Source organism: Stomoxys calcitrans, chromosome 1 (assembly GCF_963082655.1).
Source record: "Stomoxys calcitrans chromosome 1, idStoCalc2.1, whole genome shotgun sequence".
NCBI classification, from domain to species: domain Eukaryota; kingdom Metazoa; phylum Arthropoda; class Insecta; order Diptera; family Muscidae; genus Stomoxys; species Stomoxys calcitrans.
In genome coordinates, this window is record NC_081552.1 from 174,406,757 (window position 1) to 174,422,829 (window position 16,073).

Here is a 16,073-nt window from a genome sequence, read left to right on the forward strand (position 1 = left end):
TAAACTTCGACTTTTTGTCCGAACAACTGTCAAAACAAGTATGGATTGGCTAAAGTCGGGTGAAACCGACCTTTCGATACTCTACTCCACATTGGATGCAGGCTAAGTCGTCGAATTTAAAATTTGCGTAAATTCGATCAAAATTCGTACATTTGTAGGAGCCATAGAGTAAATCGTTGTGCAAATTTTTTTTTTCCCTTAGAAGGGAAAATTGGGAGCTGCATACATGGGAGCTATGTCTAAAACTGAACAAATTTCTATGAATTTCATCAGTCATCATCAGAAGAGTTATAAGAGAAACCTTTATGTCAAATTTTGTGAAGATCGGTTAACAAATTACTAAATTATTGAGTAAAATTGCAAATGTGCAAATTTTGCCCATGAACATTCCACTAAGGAACAGGGGCAAACTTCTCACATATCGATGAGTGCAGTCCGATTCAAGTTTTAAGCTCAATGATAAGGGGCCTCCTTTTTATAGCCGAGTCCGAACGGCGTGCCGCAATGCGACACCTCTTTAGAGAGAAGTTTTACATGGCATAGTACCTCACAAATGTTGCCAGCATTAGGATGGGAAAACCACCGTTGAACATTTTTTCTGATGATCTCGCCAAATTATTGAGTATTATTCAGAATCAGACGAAAATATATATGGGAGCTATGTCTAAATCTGATCCGATTTTTACAAAATGCAATAGCAACACCGAAAGTCATAAGGGAATCCATTGTGCCAATTTTCGTGTGAATCGGTTAACAAATGACCAAATTATTGCAATACTAGTCCAAATCGGACCAACATATACATGGGAGCTATATCTAAATCTGAACGGATTTCTATGAAATTCACCAATAATGTCGAGAAGATAAGCGAATCAATAGTGCAAAATTTCGCGAGAATCGGTTTACAAATGACGATATAATTGCAATTTTAGTCCAAATCAAACGAACATATATATGGGACCTATATCTAAATCGGAACCGATTTTTTCCAATTTCAATAGGCTTCGTCTCTAGGCCCAAGAATATGTTTGTGCCAAATTTTGAAGACGATCGGATGAAAATTATAAACTGTACTTTGTACACAAATTAACATGGACAGACGGACACAGCTAAATCGAATCAGAAAGTGATTTTGAGTCGAACGGTATACTTGTCAATGGACCTATCTCTCTTCCTTCTGGGTGTTACAAACAAATTCACTATGTTACAATACCCTGTACCACAGTAGTGGTGTAGAGTATAAAAATGATGACGAAAAAATGGTAATACATGCCGTAGAAGTGATACTAGTTCTATGGCCAAAGTCGTAGCGACATGTCGCTGCGTCAATATAAATTTCGCTTCAATTTATTGCAAATGTAATTAAATGCTCACGAAATTGCCATTAATCAACTCTGTTTCATTGCTGTTGTCTTTGTTGTGTGTTATTGTTTGACTTTTGTTTGTGTTCTGACAAAGAATCGAGTCCGTCCGATTTCGTAATAATTTAATAAGAATTTTCGCTGCGAATGAAGTCAGTACTAGGCTCTACACTCCTAAACTGTTCGTAACCATACAGTCCTAGCTATTATTAACATAAGTTCTCAAGTATTGTCTGATAGTGAAACTGAAACAGAACTTCTAACTCAAACTCGTTATATCCCCCAATTTCGATCCATCAGTGTAGCATAAACTACCAGATGGGAAAACCAGAATTCCGTCACACTAAAACTGTGCGGCGGACAATTGTGTCTCGCACTCGACCTCAAGAGTCGTCTCAGGCATCTGTTCCTTAACCTCTTCCAATCTATCCAGGTTTCCATTCGTCGATTATTACGCTGCTGTTCACTTTTCTCGGATACAAACCTTTTTATTTAGTACGCTGCTGGATGGCACACTCGCAGTTCAGTTTCCTTTCCAAGATCAATGCATAATGCAAATTTGCCTACTAACATATCATTATGAAACAGCAAGATACGTGGGGAAACGTGGCGCTTTGAATTGTTTGGTCAACCTTCGTTTTCCTCGCAAACGGGCCGATTTCAGTCTTTTCAGAAAACTAGGCCATCCTCAAGATCCTTTAGGATTCCAATTCGTTAAAATTCCCGCTTGTGGTGTACTTTACCCTCTTTAACCTTTTAGTCTAATACGAAGATCCGTTTATATGGGAGCTATACCAGGTTATATACCGATTTGGATAGTCAAAACAATCCACTTCTTGCAAAGTTTCAGCCAAATCATTTATTAATTGCGCCCTTTAGTGGGTTAAGAATCCAAATAGGATCATACTTGGCACAGTTGCTGGAAGTCAAAACAAGCCACTTCTTGCAAAATTTCAGCCAAATCGGATAAGAATAGCGCCCTCTTGTGACTCAAGAAGTCAGTTTTAGAAATCTGTTTACATGGGAGGTATATCAAAACATGGACCGGTATAATCCATTTAGAATCCCAACTGACTCACACTAATAGAAACTTTTCGTGCAATATTTCAAGCGTCTAGATTTATTCCTTCAAAGGCTAGATTGCTTTCGACAGACGGGCGTATAGGGCTAAATCGAGACGATGAAGAATATATATACATTGTTGGGTCTCAGATCATTAGTAACACATGGGGTGTTACAAACGGAATGACGAAATTAGTATACCCCCTATCCTATGGTGGAGGGTACTAAAACAACGTTCAGCTAAATCTGATAAAGATTGGGACTTCTAGCAGCTCAATCCCATATAAAGTTGTCGGAGGACCAATTTATATGGGAGCTATATCCAAATCTGAACCGATATGTCCCATTTGCATTCCCCACGACTTACATCGATAAGACGTGTTTGTGCAAAATTTCGAGCGGCTAGCTTTATGAGTTCACCGCTATCGTGATTTCCACAGACGGACTGACTTAAAGTACACCAGATTGACAAGAGGTTTTAGTACCTGGGGAGAATCCCGACGCGGAAAGAGGTGTTCATCCATTGTGCTGTATCTTCTGCTCGCAATCCCGAGGCATGACACAAAAAGTGCACGATTGTCTCTAATGTATCTTAATCATCGCACATCCTGCAGAAGTCTGCCTCGTCTATCAGAGATCCAAAGTCTTGTTTGCTCAGCCACAGGAGAAGTGACGTCCCATTTCGTTAAATACTTGGTCACAAGGCTTTTGCCACCATGCAATCTACAGCACCAGTTCACATCTCATTTGCGCGGCCATCATAGAAGGCGCCCACCCTACGAAGAAGCTCGCACTGTGGAGGGCTCACCGATTCCGTTGCACGATTTGCGGCAATCAGCGATCCTTTCTTCGTCGGCCGCTTCATTCCAAGCCGCACTTTGAGCCTTACAGCCTTCCCATGTTTCGATAAAGCACTTTGCATGTTCTAACCAATTTCGACCTCACATGGCCCGAGTTTTCAGTGTGAACGGGTCGTTTCTACCGCATCGACATCATCTGCAATGCCTTCAGGACCGTGAAGACCTCCGCCTAAAATAGGCTGCACTCGTCCAGAGGCCTATAATATTTTCTGATTCCAAGAAACTCAATAAAGACTCCAGCTTCGGTGCCCCCATCCGATTTGGACCGATCCGTGCATACAGAGGTTCCTTGGAAGGGCAGTGTGCCCCCCACCCAGAGATCCACTTTTGGGAAAACAACGTCCAACCCGACAAAAAGGAAGGACTACCCTGGAAAATTATAAATCGCTCCACATACAGCATGCCGCCACACTGCATATCCATCACTCAGTAAAACAGAAGATTACACAAAATTTGAAGAACGCCATGCACTTGACTTCTTCAGTCCTATGGAAATGTTTGTTGCCACACACCTAACATATAGATGCAAAGGCCTTAGATCGAGAATCATATTCAGCGCCTCTCTCGTGCCACAACTTCTTGCTCTAGAGCGATGCACTGCCACGATCTTCACACTGGGGTATACTAATCTAGTCATTCGGTTTGTAACACCTCCAAATACTCGTCTAAGACCCCTTCTTGATCGTTTTGACATCCTGAGCCGATCCAGCCGTGTCCGTCCGTCTGTCGAAATCACGATAGTGGTCGAACGCGTTGAGCTAGCCGCTTGAAATTTTGCACAGATACTAAATATTGATGTGGGTCGTTGTGGATTGCAAAAGGGCCATATCGGTTCAGATTTAGATGAAGCTCCCATATAAACCGATCACCCGATTTGACTTCTTGAAACCCTGCAAGCCGCAATTTTAGTCCGATTCGGCTGAAATTTTGAACGTAGTGTTCTGTTATGACTTTCAACAACTGTGCCAAGAACGGTCCAAATTGATCTATAACCTGATATATTGTAGGTCCAATACAAACCGATATCCCGATTTGTCTTCTTGAGTCCTTACAAGCCACAATTTTTGTTCGATTCGGCAGAAATTTTGCGTGTAGTGTTCCGTCATGACTTTCAACAACTGTGCCAAGTACGGTCCAAATCGGTTCATAGCCTGATATTGCTCCCATATAAACCGATCTCCCGATTTGACTTCTCGAGTCCTTGCAAGCCGCAATTTTTGTCCGATTTGGCTGAAATTTTGCATGTAGTGTTTCGTTATGACATTCAATAACTGCGCCAAGTATGGTCCAAATCGGTCTATAGCCTGATATAGCTCCCATGTAAACCGGTCTCTCGATCATCCTTGTTGGTTCTTAGCTTTAATTTTTGCTGGTTTGACAGAAGTTTGGTATGTAGAATAAAATTATGCTCTTCAACAAAATTTATTTTGTATACATTTTTACATCCCAAGCTTCAGCGCGGCCGAACTTAGCACAGTTTTACTTGTTTCACATTCAAAGTCACTGTTTGCTTCGAGTATGAACTGTTTGGAGGGTGGAACATTTGTAAATCTCTAGCAAACAACTAAAAATACTGCCAAGGCAATTTTATATTTATTAAAGTTAGCTTTAAAATATAATAGCTCTAGTGAACGGTTTCAGTTTCCAAAACAACACTTAAAATGCTTAACACACTTCGATGACAGTGACAAAGGCTGGTTGATGATCTTTTGGTAGGCTCTCTGTGTGGCTGGGTGCTGGTGGTGTCTCCAAAGAAGTAGGTAAATGCGTCAAGCTATTAAAACATCGTTAACATGAAAACTTATTAGACCGAGGAGTTGAAAAAAAAAAACCATAATTCTGGCCCTTTCACTTTAGCTATTTGTTAAGTTTTGCCGCAATAAAGAATAAGCATAAGAAAATATTTGAGAGCTCCCTTCAAAAAAAGTTAAAAAAACTTTGTCATTGTTGTAAAAGTCTACAAAAAATCCAGAGAAGATTAAACGAAGAAGCAGAATATTGCGGTATTTATTTAAATTTTCAAAGTCAGGCAAACAATTTATTAAGTTTGTTTATTTCTCGAATTTTGTCATTGTCAGTTAATCGCGTACCTTTAAAATGCTTAATGCATTTTTTCGCCATTAATTGAGCATTTATTTTAGCACTTTGCTTTACCAATCCAACAAACCGCTTGGTTCACCACAAGGTGTTCGTTCATATTCACAAATTTGTAAACTAAACACGTCTGTTAATTATTCATTTATGGTCAGCGCTTTGTCAATATGTTTAAGGAATATTTAATGCGATTATTAATCAAAAGCACTTGTATATTGAATTTTGCAAATATTTTCTATGCCGCTCGTTATTAATAAGGGAAAACATGAAATCAATTGTATGAGAGGGAAAGTGAAATCTATTTCTCTCCTTATTTGTTGAAAGTATGCTAAGAATGTTGTTTACATTAACAGCAAAATGTTAGACTCACATGGTGCATATACCACAACATGTTATGGGTATTAATAAATAAAGGCCTAAAAGTATGCTTCAGTGTTATATGTTGTGTTTTATTAGAAAACAAATGTCTTAATGTTTGTCATACAGAGGGATTTATTGTACAACTTTTGAAACAAGAATGTTGAAGATTTTAAGAGGCTGATGACAAAACAAGCAGCATGCATGCTTCAGTTAAGTACACACTGAGAGTGTTCAAGTACTATAAAGGACAAAATATTAGTTATTGCCTGTTATGGCATGATAACGATAGTTATTTAGTTGTGAACAGCTATATCTATTACAACAAATAAAACTAACACTTATTGAAAGTTGTTTAAATAACAGTACTTGACTTTTCAGAAAAACGGAACTGTTAAGTTGTTTATGCAACAGTTTTGAGTTGCAATTTTTATATGTTATCATTTCTGATAGCCATCGTGGAGTGTAATCTAGCTTGACGCCAAAAACCCGGTTTCGAGTCCTGGCAAGAATATTTACTTGATCATATTCAAACTCACTGTTTGCCCCGTGTATGGACTTTTTGGAAGGTGGAACATTTCTCTCTTGCAGGTGTATAGGGCAAGAGTTGCCTTTCTTGTCCTTTCCAAAATGTTGCATTTGAAGTTCAATTTTCTGTCCAGCAAAACACCCACGTATTTTGCGCTTTCTGTAAATGAAACACTCTCTCTTCCCAAAGTGACAGGTGCCACTGTAGGTAACTTGTTTCTCTTTTTTACACCTACACCACTTTCTGTAGCCCACTTCGCTGTTGCATGTAGAGCTTCCTGAATTATATCTCTTAGAGTGCTAGGAAACTTCTCCTAACCGCAATTGCCACATCATCAGCATACGAAACCACTTTTACACCTTTTTCTTTTAACTAATACTGCAATAATTTAGTGATTAGTATACCAATCCTCTCGGGATTCGGAAGACTAGGATGTGCAAAGATTCAAATATTGAAACACCAGGCAGTGCAGTGACGGGAAACTCAACGCAGCCTAAAGAACAAGGGGCAAACAATGTGACTCTCACCCACTCCCAAGATTATTATATGCTAACACTGGTACTCAGCCGTCATAAAAGTCATAAAAGTTTGAACTTTAAAATTTTTCCATTATCGGATGCAACAGTGATGAGACAAGGAGACTGTGGAGCATACCTGGTATCACTTTGTCTGCCTTTCGACTCTCCGACACCGTCACCTAGGAAATCAGCCTCAGAAAAGCCCTGGATCACCGGGGATATTCACAATTTTGGCAAAGAGGTCCGCAGACTTTGTAAAAGAGCACGTCATAAAAAGCGGACATTTATTGGGATGTGTATTACACACGACTTACTACAGAATTCATGTTAAAGGAAGCCTTGAGGAGCTTTAAACCATTTAAGTCACCCGGACCTGATGGAATATTTGTGGCGTGACTGCAGAAGGAGGCGAACGTGGCGCAGAGGTTAGCATGTTCGCCTATGACGCGGAACGCCTGGGTTCACATCCTGAAGTTAACATCAGAAAAATTTTCAGCGGTGTTTTCCCCTTACTAATGCTGGCTACATTTGTGAGGTATCCTGCCATGTTAAAACTTCTCTACCAAGTGGTGTCGCCATGCGGCACGCCGTTCGAACTCGGCAATAAAAACCTTAAAACATTAATCGGACTGCACTCATTGATACGAGAGAAGTATCCCCTGTTCCTCAATGAAATATTCATGGGAAATTTAGTAGTACTATTTAGAACTACAGAAGCAGGCCAATTATTTGGCGCCCCATCTGGCCACTATATTGCACCAAATTAAGCGATGACAGTTCTGTTGTCCTAACAACAGTGTTGTCTACTTTTTCCCCCCTCTAATTCTTCTATGAGTCGGCATTCAAACAATGTCATGCTCAAGCTTTTATCTCTGTCTTACACTCCAAGACCTTATGGCCAATATTTTGTCCGTAAAGATGTTTACTCTCGAAATTCTTGCGTTAAAGATGTACCATTTTATGCATTTCGTGGTCGCCCGTATATATTCGCCCGAAACACAACTCAGTCTCTGGTTTCTCAATGAAGAAGCCCAGACCCGCTCTCCCCTCCAGCTTAGACCCATCTGCGTAGTATAAACTACAAGACGGCCGCACCAGAGTTCAGCATATTTAGACTGTTGACGCCAGTAACAGTGTCTTCGATCCGAAACTTCTTCCAGCCCAGTAAGGTTTTCTATCGTCACTTTGATTATCCCGCCATGGTATGGCATGCTCCAATCTTCAATCCTCTCTTCCATCGTCTTAAGTCGCATTGGCTACTTCATACTAAATCTTTATGCCTATGGGTCGAACATCTAAAATTACCCCTTGTGTACTAGAAGGCAAGGCCACCGTTACGCATAGGTTAGCATGTCCGCCTGACGTGAACATCAGAAATTTTTTTTTGTTGTGCTTTTCCCCTCTTATTGCTGGCGCCATTTGAGAGGAAGTGTACCATTTGGTATGACAGCTATGTAAAAGCTTCTGCCTAAAGAGGTGTCCCACTGCGGCACTCCGTACGGAATCGGCTATTAAGAGAAGGTCCATTATCATTGAGCATAAACTTGATTAGGACAGCACTCATAGGTATACGAGAAGTTTGCCTCTGTTTCTTAGTGGGATGTTCATAGCCAAATTTGCATTTCCCAAGAAGCGTGGTTATAATCGCCCCGTCTATTCCAAGACAATATGTTCACTGAACCAGCTGTAATGTTCTTATGTTGCACTTCTACACCGTCTACTAAGATGTAAGTGAAAATTGGTCTAATCACGCTACTGTGAAACCAGTGGACTAACCTCGGAAATAGATCGCATTCCGAGTGAAAATTGGTCTAATTAAGCTGCTGTGCTGAGTCTACATATTGTCTAACATCTGTCAGCCGTTGTGGTTGTTTTTGTTGTAGCCACATTTGTATGAAGAGGTGGCGATCCTCGTCAAGCACCATAGGTGAGCAAGCTTGTTCCGGTCGATAGGACCGATCGCCGCGGGAATGTTCTGGCCATTGGTTATTTAAAGGCGCCAAAAACTCGCCTTTTAATACTGATTATTATAGGCACTCATGATTTAAGCAAGAGCCGTTGTCGACCGACCTCTCACTGAAACTCTCCACTTGATATCGCTGATTGTCCGCTACTGCAATTGCAGCTACTCTGTAAACGAAGCATTCCACTATATTCAACCCATGGACGCGCCCGGTAGCTCTCAGCTGAGCTTCTCTTAATGACGATGAACACCACACAAATCGGAGCTCAGAAATGCAACCCGTGTGGAGCTCATAGTCATTCCGTGCCGGGAGACGGCTGTGAACCGTCTCAGACCGCTCTTTGATGTGACACTTCCAGATCAGTTTCCCATACAAGATCACTACCAACTATTAGACCTTGTCAGATATCGAAATCATTCTGTTGAGGAAACGTGGTTATGGTATCTTCAAGGTTTTTTTTTGGCCTTTTTGCATGGCTGATTTGGATTCTTTTAGTATTATAACTTCCTAAGCGTGGCAGACGGATTTAAATCTCTCTTCAGTGAGGATGCGTAGTAGGCTAACGGTCACCCATAGGAGTGGCAATAAAATGCCCCACTGTAGTGTGTCCTGCGTCATTATTTCCCTAATAGTTATGTCATGGGACCCACAGTTTATCCACCTATTCCTTAGCATGTGGCTTATCCAGTCTCAAGGTAATCGGTCAACCTGATACTGTTTAGTGAATCTGTTGGTAAGAAAATTCTTTGACTCAATGCACATCGTCAGCGTAAACATATTGTCATCGAAAGGTTCATCTTATGCACAACCTTGTACTGAATAGTCTTCACCTGTGGTCCCATGGCAAAGACATGCCGCTCGAATCTGTCATCCTCTACGGCGCGTTCTCTCCTCTCTATCATGCAGTCCCCTTTACGCTCCATGGTTTGGAGTAGAAATGGCTTAAGGCTTACAAGTCTAAATGCCTTTGGAGCCAAATTACTTGCCCTGCTGGATTTGGGTATCAGCACCACTCTTGGTTTCCGCCAGACTTTGTTAGCATACGAGTTCTAGCCGTGTAGAGCAAATTGCTATATAAACGCGTAAGTTTATCGCTTCACGTTTGTGAGATATTCACACATGTTAAACTTCTCTACAAAGGGATAACGCTCGGCGGCACGTCATTTGGACTCAGTTATAAACAGGAGGTTCTTATCCTTGAGCTTAAATTTGACTCGAACAGCATCTCTCAGCCCTTCTTCTCTCTCAGGTCTCTTTTTCAGCGGTACTGATACTTCGTAACTAATGCACATTGACCGCAGCAGTTGGAGCAGCTGGGGGGAATAAATGGATACACCAACTGGAGAAAAACTTCTCGAACTTAATGCTTGCAAATTTTGCCCATGAACATTCTACTAAGGAACAGGGGCACACTTCTCACATATCAATGTGTGCAGTCCGATTTAAGTTTAAGCTCAATGATAAGGGGCCTTCTTTTTTTTGCCGAGTCCGAACGGCGTGCCACAGTGCGACACCTCTTTGGAGATAAGTTTCACATGGCATAGTACCTCACAAATGTTGCCAGCATTAGGAGGGAAAAACCACCGCTGACAATTTGTTTCTGATGGTCTCGCCAGGATTCGAACTCAGGCGTTCAGCGTCATAGGCGGGCACGCTAACTTCAGCGCCGCGGTAGCTTCCTCGAACTTAATGCTTGGTGCTTGGTAACACATTCCGGGTTCGCCTAATGCGTCAAACGGTGTATAGAAGTCAGCTTAGTAAGTAAGAAATTAAACACTGCATATATTTGAAATATGAATGACATCAGATATATGCAAGTAAAACATAATCCGGTAACATTCTTGCTCACAGCTCACAGTCATAAGCTAGAAAGCTAATTCCCTTTGAAAAGTTTCTCCTAGTGACTCTTGAAGCATTAATGCATAAAACTAAATGCTGTTGGTTAGTGTTAAAATCTTAAATTTTCCACGTATTTTTGAACAAATGGTGCTCAAATAAAATTTATTAACACAACTTAACTCCAATTTAAACTCACTTAAGATTAAACTTGAGGAAATCTTAAAACAAGCCAAAAATAATAAAATCGCTGCAACCAGAGATGCGTGAAAAAGAGTATAGCTGAATTATATTACGACACGCGTGAGGAAAACCCACAATTTTTCACACTTTTGCACAATTTTACAGAAGAAAACAAAATTAAAAAAAAACAACAAAACAAAACAATTGTAACATAAAGTTGTATAACACTTGTTTGGGGTGGTTGGTTGGGTGGAAAAAACGGTTGAGGTGAAAAAGTGGCATAGTCGTCATGGAGAACAGTTAAAAGGAAAACCACACGAAGGTAATGAATGCCTACCATTGGAGTGCATCATGGCAGCATGGCATCATGCCAGCGTGCCAAGCCTCAAGCTGACAAGTGCGTAATTAAATTCCAACTTGTAATCTGAGATCATTGAGGAAATCGAAAGTGACACCCAGCCACCCACCAAACACCAGCACCAACTTTGTACCCTTTGTGGCTGCTTTTTTTTCAAAACATCACATATGGATAACTGCAATTATAACAACAAAAATGCGGTACTTACATTAACAAAATTTTCGCGCTTGACATCGTCAATTTCGTCACGCTTGGATATGCGACGCTTCCAGTCATCTTCGCCGCTTTTCTGCAAAGCAGCCAAACGATCTGCTATTGAGCCGGTTTTGGATATGGTAATGATGCGCTGATCGGGACCCATGACCTGTAAATAAAATCAACGGACAAGAATTAAGAACCAAAAGCAATTCTTTGAACAAATGAGTCAACATTTGATTTTCAAACAAGTAAAAAGGCGTTAAGTTCGGCCGGGCCGAACTTTGGGTACACACCACTTCGGGTATACAGGGTGGCTGATGAAAGCCGCTACCAAAAAAAAATGTAATAACTTTTTTTCTATTTAATAATAATAATTTAATAATTAATTTAATTAATTAATTAATTAATTTAATTAATAATAATTTAATAATTAATTTAATAATTTAATTTAACATGAATAAAAGAAAAATGTATTCCATACACCGAAAAAAAAATGTAGCAATATTCATCATTGTAGCAATATTCATCAGCCACCCTGTATATGTAAACCAACTTTCATCAAAATCCAGTGAAAATTGCATACCTTATGTCCAATTGCAGTTATATCGAAATATGTTCCGATTTGGACCAAATACTAATAAGTACAAGTCATTGTTCAATTGTGTATAACAAAATATTTGTCTTTTTAGTAGCTGTATCTAAAAACAACCCGATCTGAAGAATATACGACACGTGTCAAATTTCAGTGAAATCGGATTATAAATGCGCCTTTTATGGGGCCAAGACTTTAAATCGACATATTGGTCTGCATGGCAGCTATATCCAAATCAGGACCGGTTTGGGGCCAATTTGCAGAAAAATGTCGAAGAGCCTAACACAACGCACTGTCACAAATTTCGGCGAAATCGGACAATAAATGCGCCTTTTATGAGCCCAAAACCATAAATCGAGAGATCGGTCTATATGGCAGCTATATTCAAATCAGGACCGATCTGGGCCAAATTGAAGAAGGATGTCGAAGAGCCCAGCACAACTCACAGTCCCAAATTTCAGCAAAATCGGATAATAAATGTGGCTTTTATGAGCCTAAGACCCTAAATCGGAGGATAGGTCTCTATAGTAGCTACATTCAAATCTGAACCGATCTGGGCCAAATTGATGAATGATGTCGAAGGGCCTAATGCAGCTCACTGTCCCGAATTTCAGCAAAATCGGAGAAGAAATGTGGTTTTTATGGGCCTAAAAATCTAAATCGGCGGATCGGTCTATATGGGGGCTATATCAAGATATAGTCCGATATAGCCCATCTTGGAACTTAACCTGCTTATGGACAAAAAAAGAATCTGTGCAAAATCTCAGCTCCATATCTCAATATAAAAGAACCACAACTTTCAAATAAAGATGCTATCTTTAAATTAAATTCCTTATCTTCTATGGGACACGACCATCCGTTTCAAATTTCGATCGGTGGTGTATTCTTATTTCACTTCACAGATGACAGCCACATTATAATTTTTCGAAAAAAAAATTTAATTTGCATCTCAAAGGGTGATCTTTTAGCTATTATCTTTTTGGCAGCACTGGTTTAAACAACTCACGCACGTTTCGTGTTTTGTTTGACTATCAAACATTTACAGATTGGCATATAATTTAACAATGAATCGTCTTACAAACAAACAACGCTTGTATTGTAAATTATTGAATTTTATTATCAAAATGCGCGCTTTTTCCATTGAGCGATGGAGCTCATTTTTGGCTCAATAGGTACGAAAATAAGCAGAATTGTCGATTTTGAAGTGAAGATCAGCCAGAAGCAAGTAGCAAGAGCCACGAATGCATAAGGAAAAAATCACTGTTTGGCGTGGTTTATGGGCTGGTGGCATCATTGGACCGTACTTCTTCAAAGATGATGTAAATGGTGAGCGCTATCGTGAGATGTTATCCAACTTTTTTTTTGCCCAAAATGCAAGAGCTTCACATGCATAACATGTGGTTGTAACATTGGACTTAGGAGAGGCGAGTTCGTTGAATATTTTATTTCATGTTCGGGACCTGACAATAGACCGTCTAGATTTAACGCCTTTGGACTATTTTTTGTGGGGCTATTTAGTTCATGTCTATACAGACAAGCCCGCTTCAATTGACGCATTGGAAGACAACATTGAAGCATTTATTTGTGAGATAACGGCCACAATATTGGAAAGAGTATGCTAAAATTGGACTTAACGGATGGACCATTTGAGGCGCAGTCACGGTGAACATTTGCATGAAATAATCTTCAAACGTTAAATTATATGGACCGTACTATCGATTCAAATAAAGATTTTATGCATTTTTCTGAATTTTATGGGTTTATTTTTATTTATTTTTGTTTCAATTTTTGTATGTTTCTCATTCGACACGACCTGGATGATCGGAGATGCAAATGCAAAAGTAGTCTTTGGTTAGAAGACTTTTCAACCATATTAGGTGTGATGGCTTCAAGGGCCGCGCGTTGGTATGTTGTATTTGAATCGTATTAATAGCGAAAACGCATTTATGATACAATTACCACATTAACCAAGCTCGACAACCCTGCTTATTAGCTGTACTTTTTTCAATGTCTTCATATATATACATATTTTCTTTTGTGTAATGACAGACATTCTATCTGTATCAAATTACACTTTTTCCGTACTACACATGATTTTGTTCATCTGTTGGAAGTTGTATTGTATTGTTGCCAAAGCTAGATTATTTTTTTTCAAAAACTTTCCTTTAACTCTTAAAAACTCACCCTTTATATCCTTGATATTCATGACATTTCAAGTCGATCTAGCCATTTCCCTTCGTCTGTCTGTCTATGGAAAGCACGCTAACTTTCGAAGGAGTAAAAAGCTAGGCACTTAAAACTTTGCACTAATACTTCCTAATAGTGTAGGTCGGCTCAGATTGTTAATATGCCATATCGGTCCATGTTTCGATATAGCTGCCATAAAAACCGATCTGGGATTTTGACATCTTGAGCCTCTAGACGGCGCAATTCTAATCCGGTTTGGCTAAAATGTTGTAAGAGGTCAAAATTCGTTCATAACTTGATATAGCTGCCATATAAACCGACATAAGATCTTAACTTCTCGAGCCTTTAGAGGGCGCAATTCTTACCCGATTTGTCTAAATTTGTATGGGTTGTTTTGTTATGACTCCTTACAACTGTGCTAAGTACGGTTTAAATCGGTTCATAACTTAATATAGCTGCCATATAAACCGGTTAGGATTTTTGACATCTTGAGCCTTTGGCTAAAATTTTGTTCTATGTGTTTTGTTATGACTTCCAACAACTGTGCCAGGTGTGGTTCAAATCGGTTCTTGAGCATCTGGAGGGCCCAATTCTTATCCGATTTAACTGAAATTTTGTACAACGACTTCTCCTATTATCTTCAACATGCGTGCCAAATTTGTTTGAATCGGTCCATTGCCCATATAGGACGCAATTCTTATCATAATCCTATTTTTGCCTATAAAGAGAAGCCGAGCAAAGAACATGTTTTACCCATGATGAGATGCCGGGCAAAGAACTTGACAAATGCGATCCATGTTGGTGGGTATATAAGGTTCGGACCGGCCGAACTTAGCACGCTTTTACTTGTTGTCTTTAATAACGAGACGCAAAGTTAAGGATTTATTAGCCTACCATTAAAAATAAAAAATAAATGTTTCCTAAAACGTTGGAAAATCGATATCTTCAAATTAAGATGGCTTATCTTTGGCTCGAATCTTTAAAATAAGGACAAAAATTTTTTCAGTGCAGGGGGTATATTTATTAAGTCCGGTATATTCATGTCCGTGTGTCTGTCCGTCTGGCCGTCCGTCAGTTGTAATCACACTACAATCTTCAAAACTTGAGATATCGAGCTAAAATGTTGCATAGATCTGTATTTCTTCAATACGCAGGTAAAGTTCTTGAACTGGTCAAATCGGATCATATTTGGATATAGCTGCCATATAAACCGATCTGCCGATTAAGAGTCTTATGCACATAAAAGGCGCATTTATTGGGTTGCCCAAAAAGTAATTGCAGATTTTTTAAAAGAAAGAAAATGCATTTTTAATAAAACTTAGAATGAACTTTAATCAAATATATAATTGCCATTTTGTTATATAATCTTTTGCCATCTTCCTGGCAAATTTAGTATTCTACGCTCATAGAACTTCTGGCCTTTATCTGCAAAAAACTGAACCAAGTGCGATTTTATAGCCTCATCATTGCCGAAAGTTTTGTCATTTAAGGAGTTCTGCAAAGATCGAAATAAATGGTAGTCTGATGGTGGAAGGTCAGGGCTATATGGTGGATGCATCAAAAGTTCCCAGCCAAGCTCACTCAGTTTTTGGCGAGTGACCAAAGATGTGTGCGGTCTAGCGTTGTCCTGATGGAATATGACACCTTTACGATTGACCAATTCTGGTCGCTTCTCCTTGATGGCTGTATTCAATTTGTCCAATTGTTGACAGTAAACGTCCGAATTAATCGTTTGGTTCCTTGGAAGCAGCTCAAAATATACAAATACAAATATACAAAACAGACAGCATAACCTTCTTTTGGTGGATATCAGCCTTTGAAGTGGTTTGAGCTGGTTCACCATGCTTGGACCATGATCGTTTTCGACTAACGTTGCACAGTGGGCCAAATGGCAAAAAAATTGGAAATAAGTCTACAACTTTTTATCTGTTGATTTTAGCCATACAAAATGTTCTAGACATTTGTAGAGGAGGA

General features: G+C 39.6%; 1 protein-coding gene across 14 annotated transcripts in view; it reads right to left on the reverse strand.

Annotated features, from left to right (window-relative positions):
• LOC106082465 (supervillin) overlaps positions 1–16,073 on the reverse strand; it is a 927,162-nt gene that overhangs the window by 107,614 nt on the left and 803,475 nt on the right. For all 14 annotated transcript variants that reach the window (XM_059360289.1, XM_059360288.1, XM_059360287.1 and 11 more), the window contains one exon: positions 11,331–11,486. In XM_059360289.1, the coding sequence (XP_059216272.1) occupies positions 11,331–11,486 (156 nt within the window). The remainder of the gene's footprint in view (positions 1–11,330; positions 11,487–16,073) is intronic.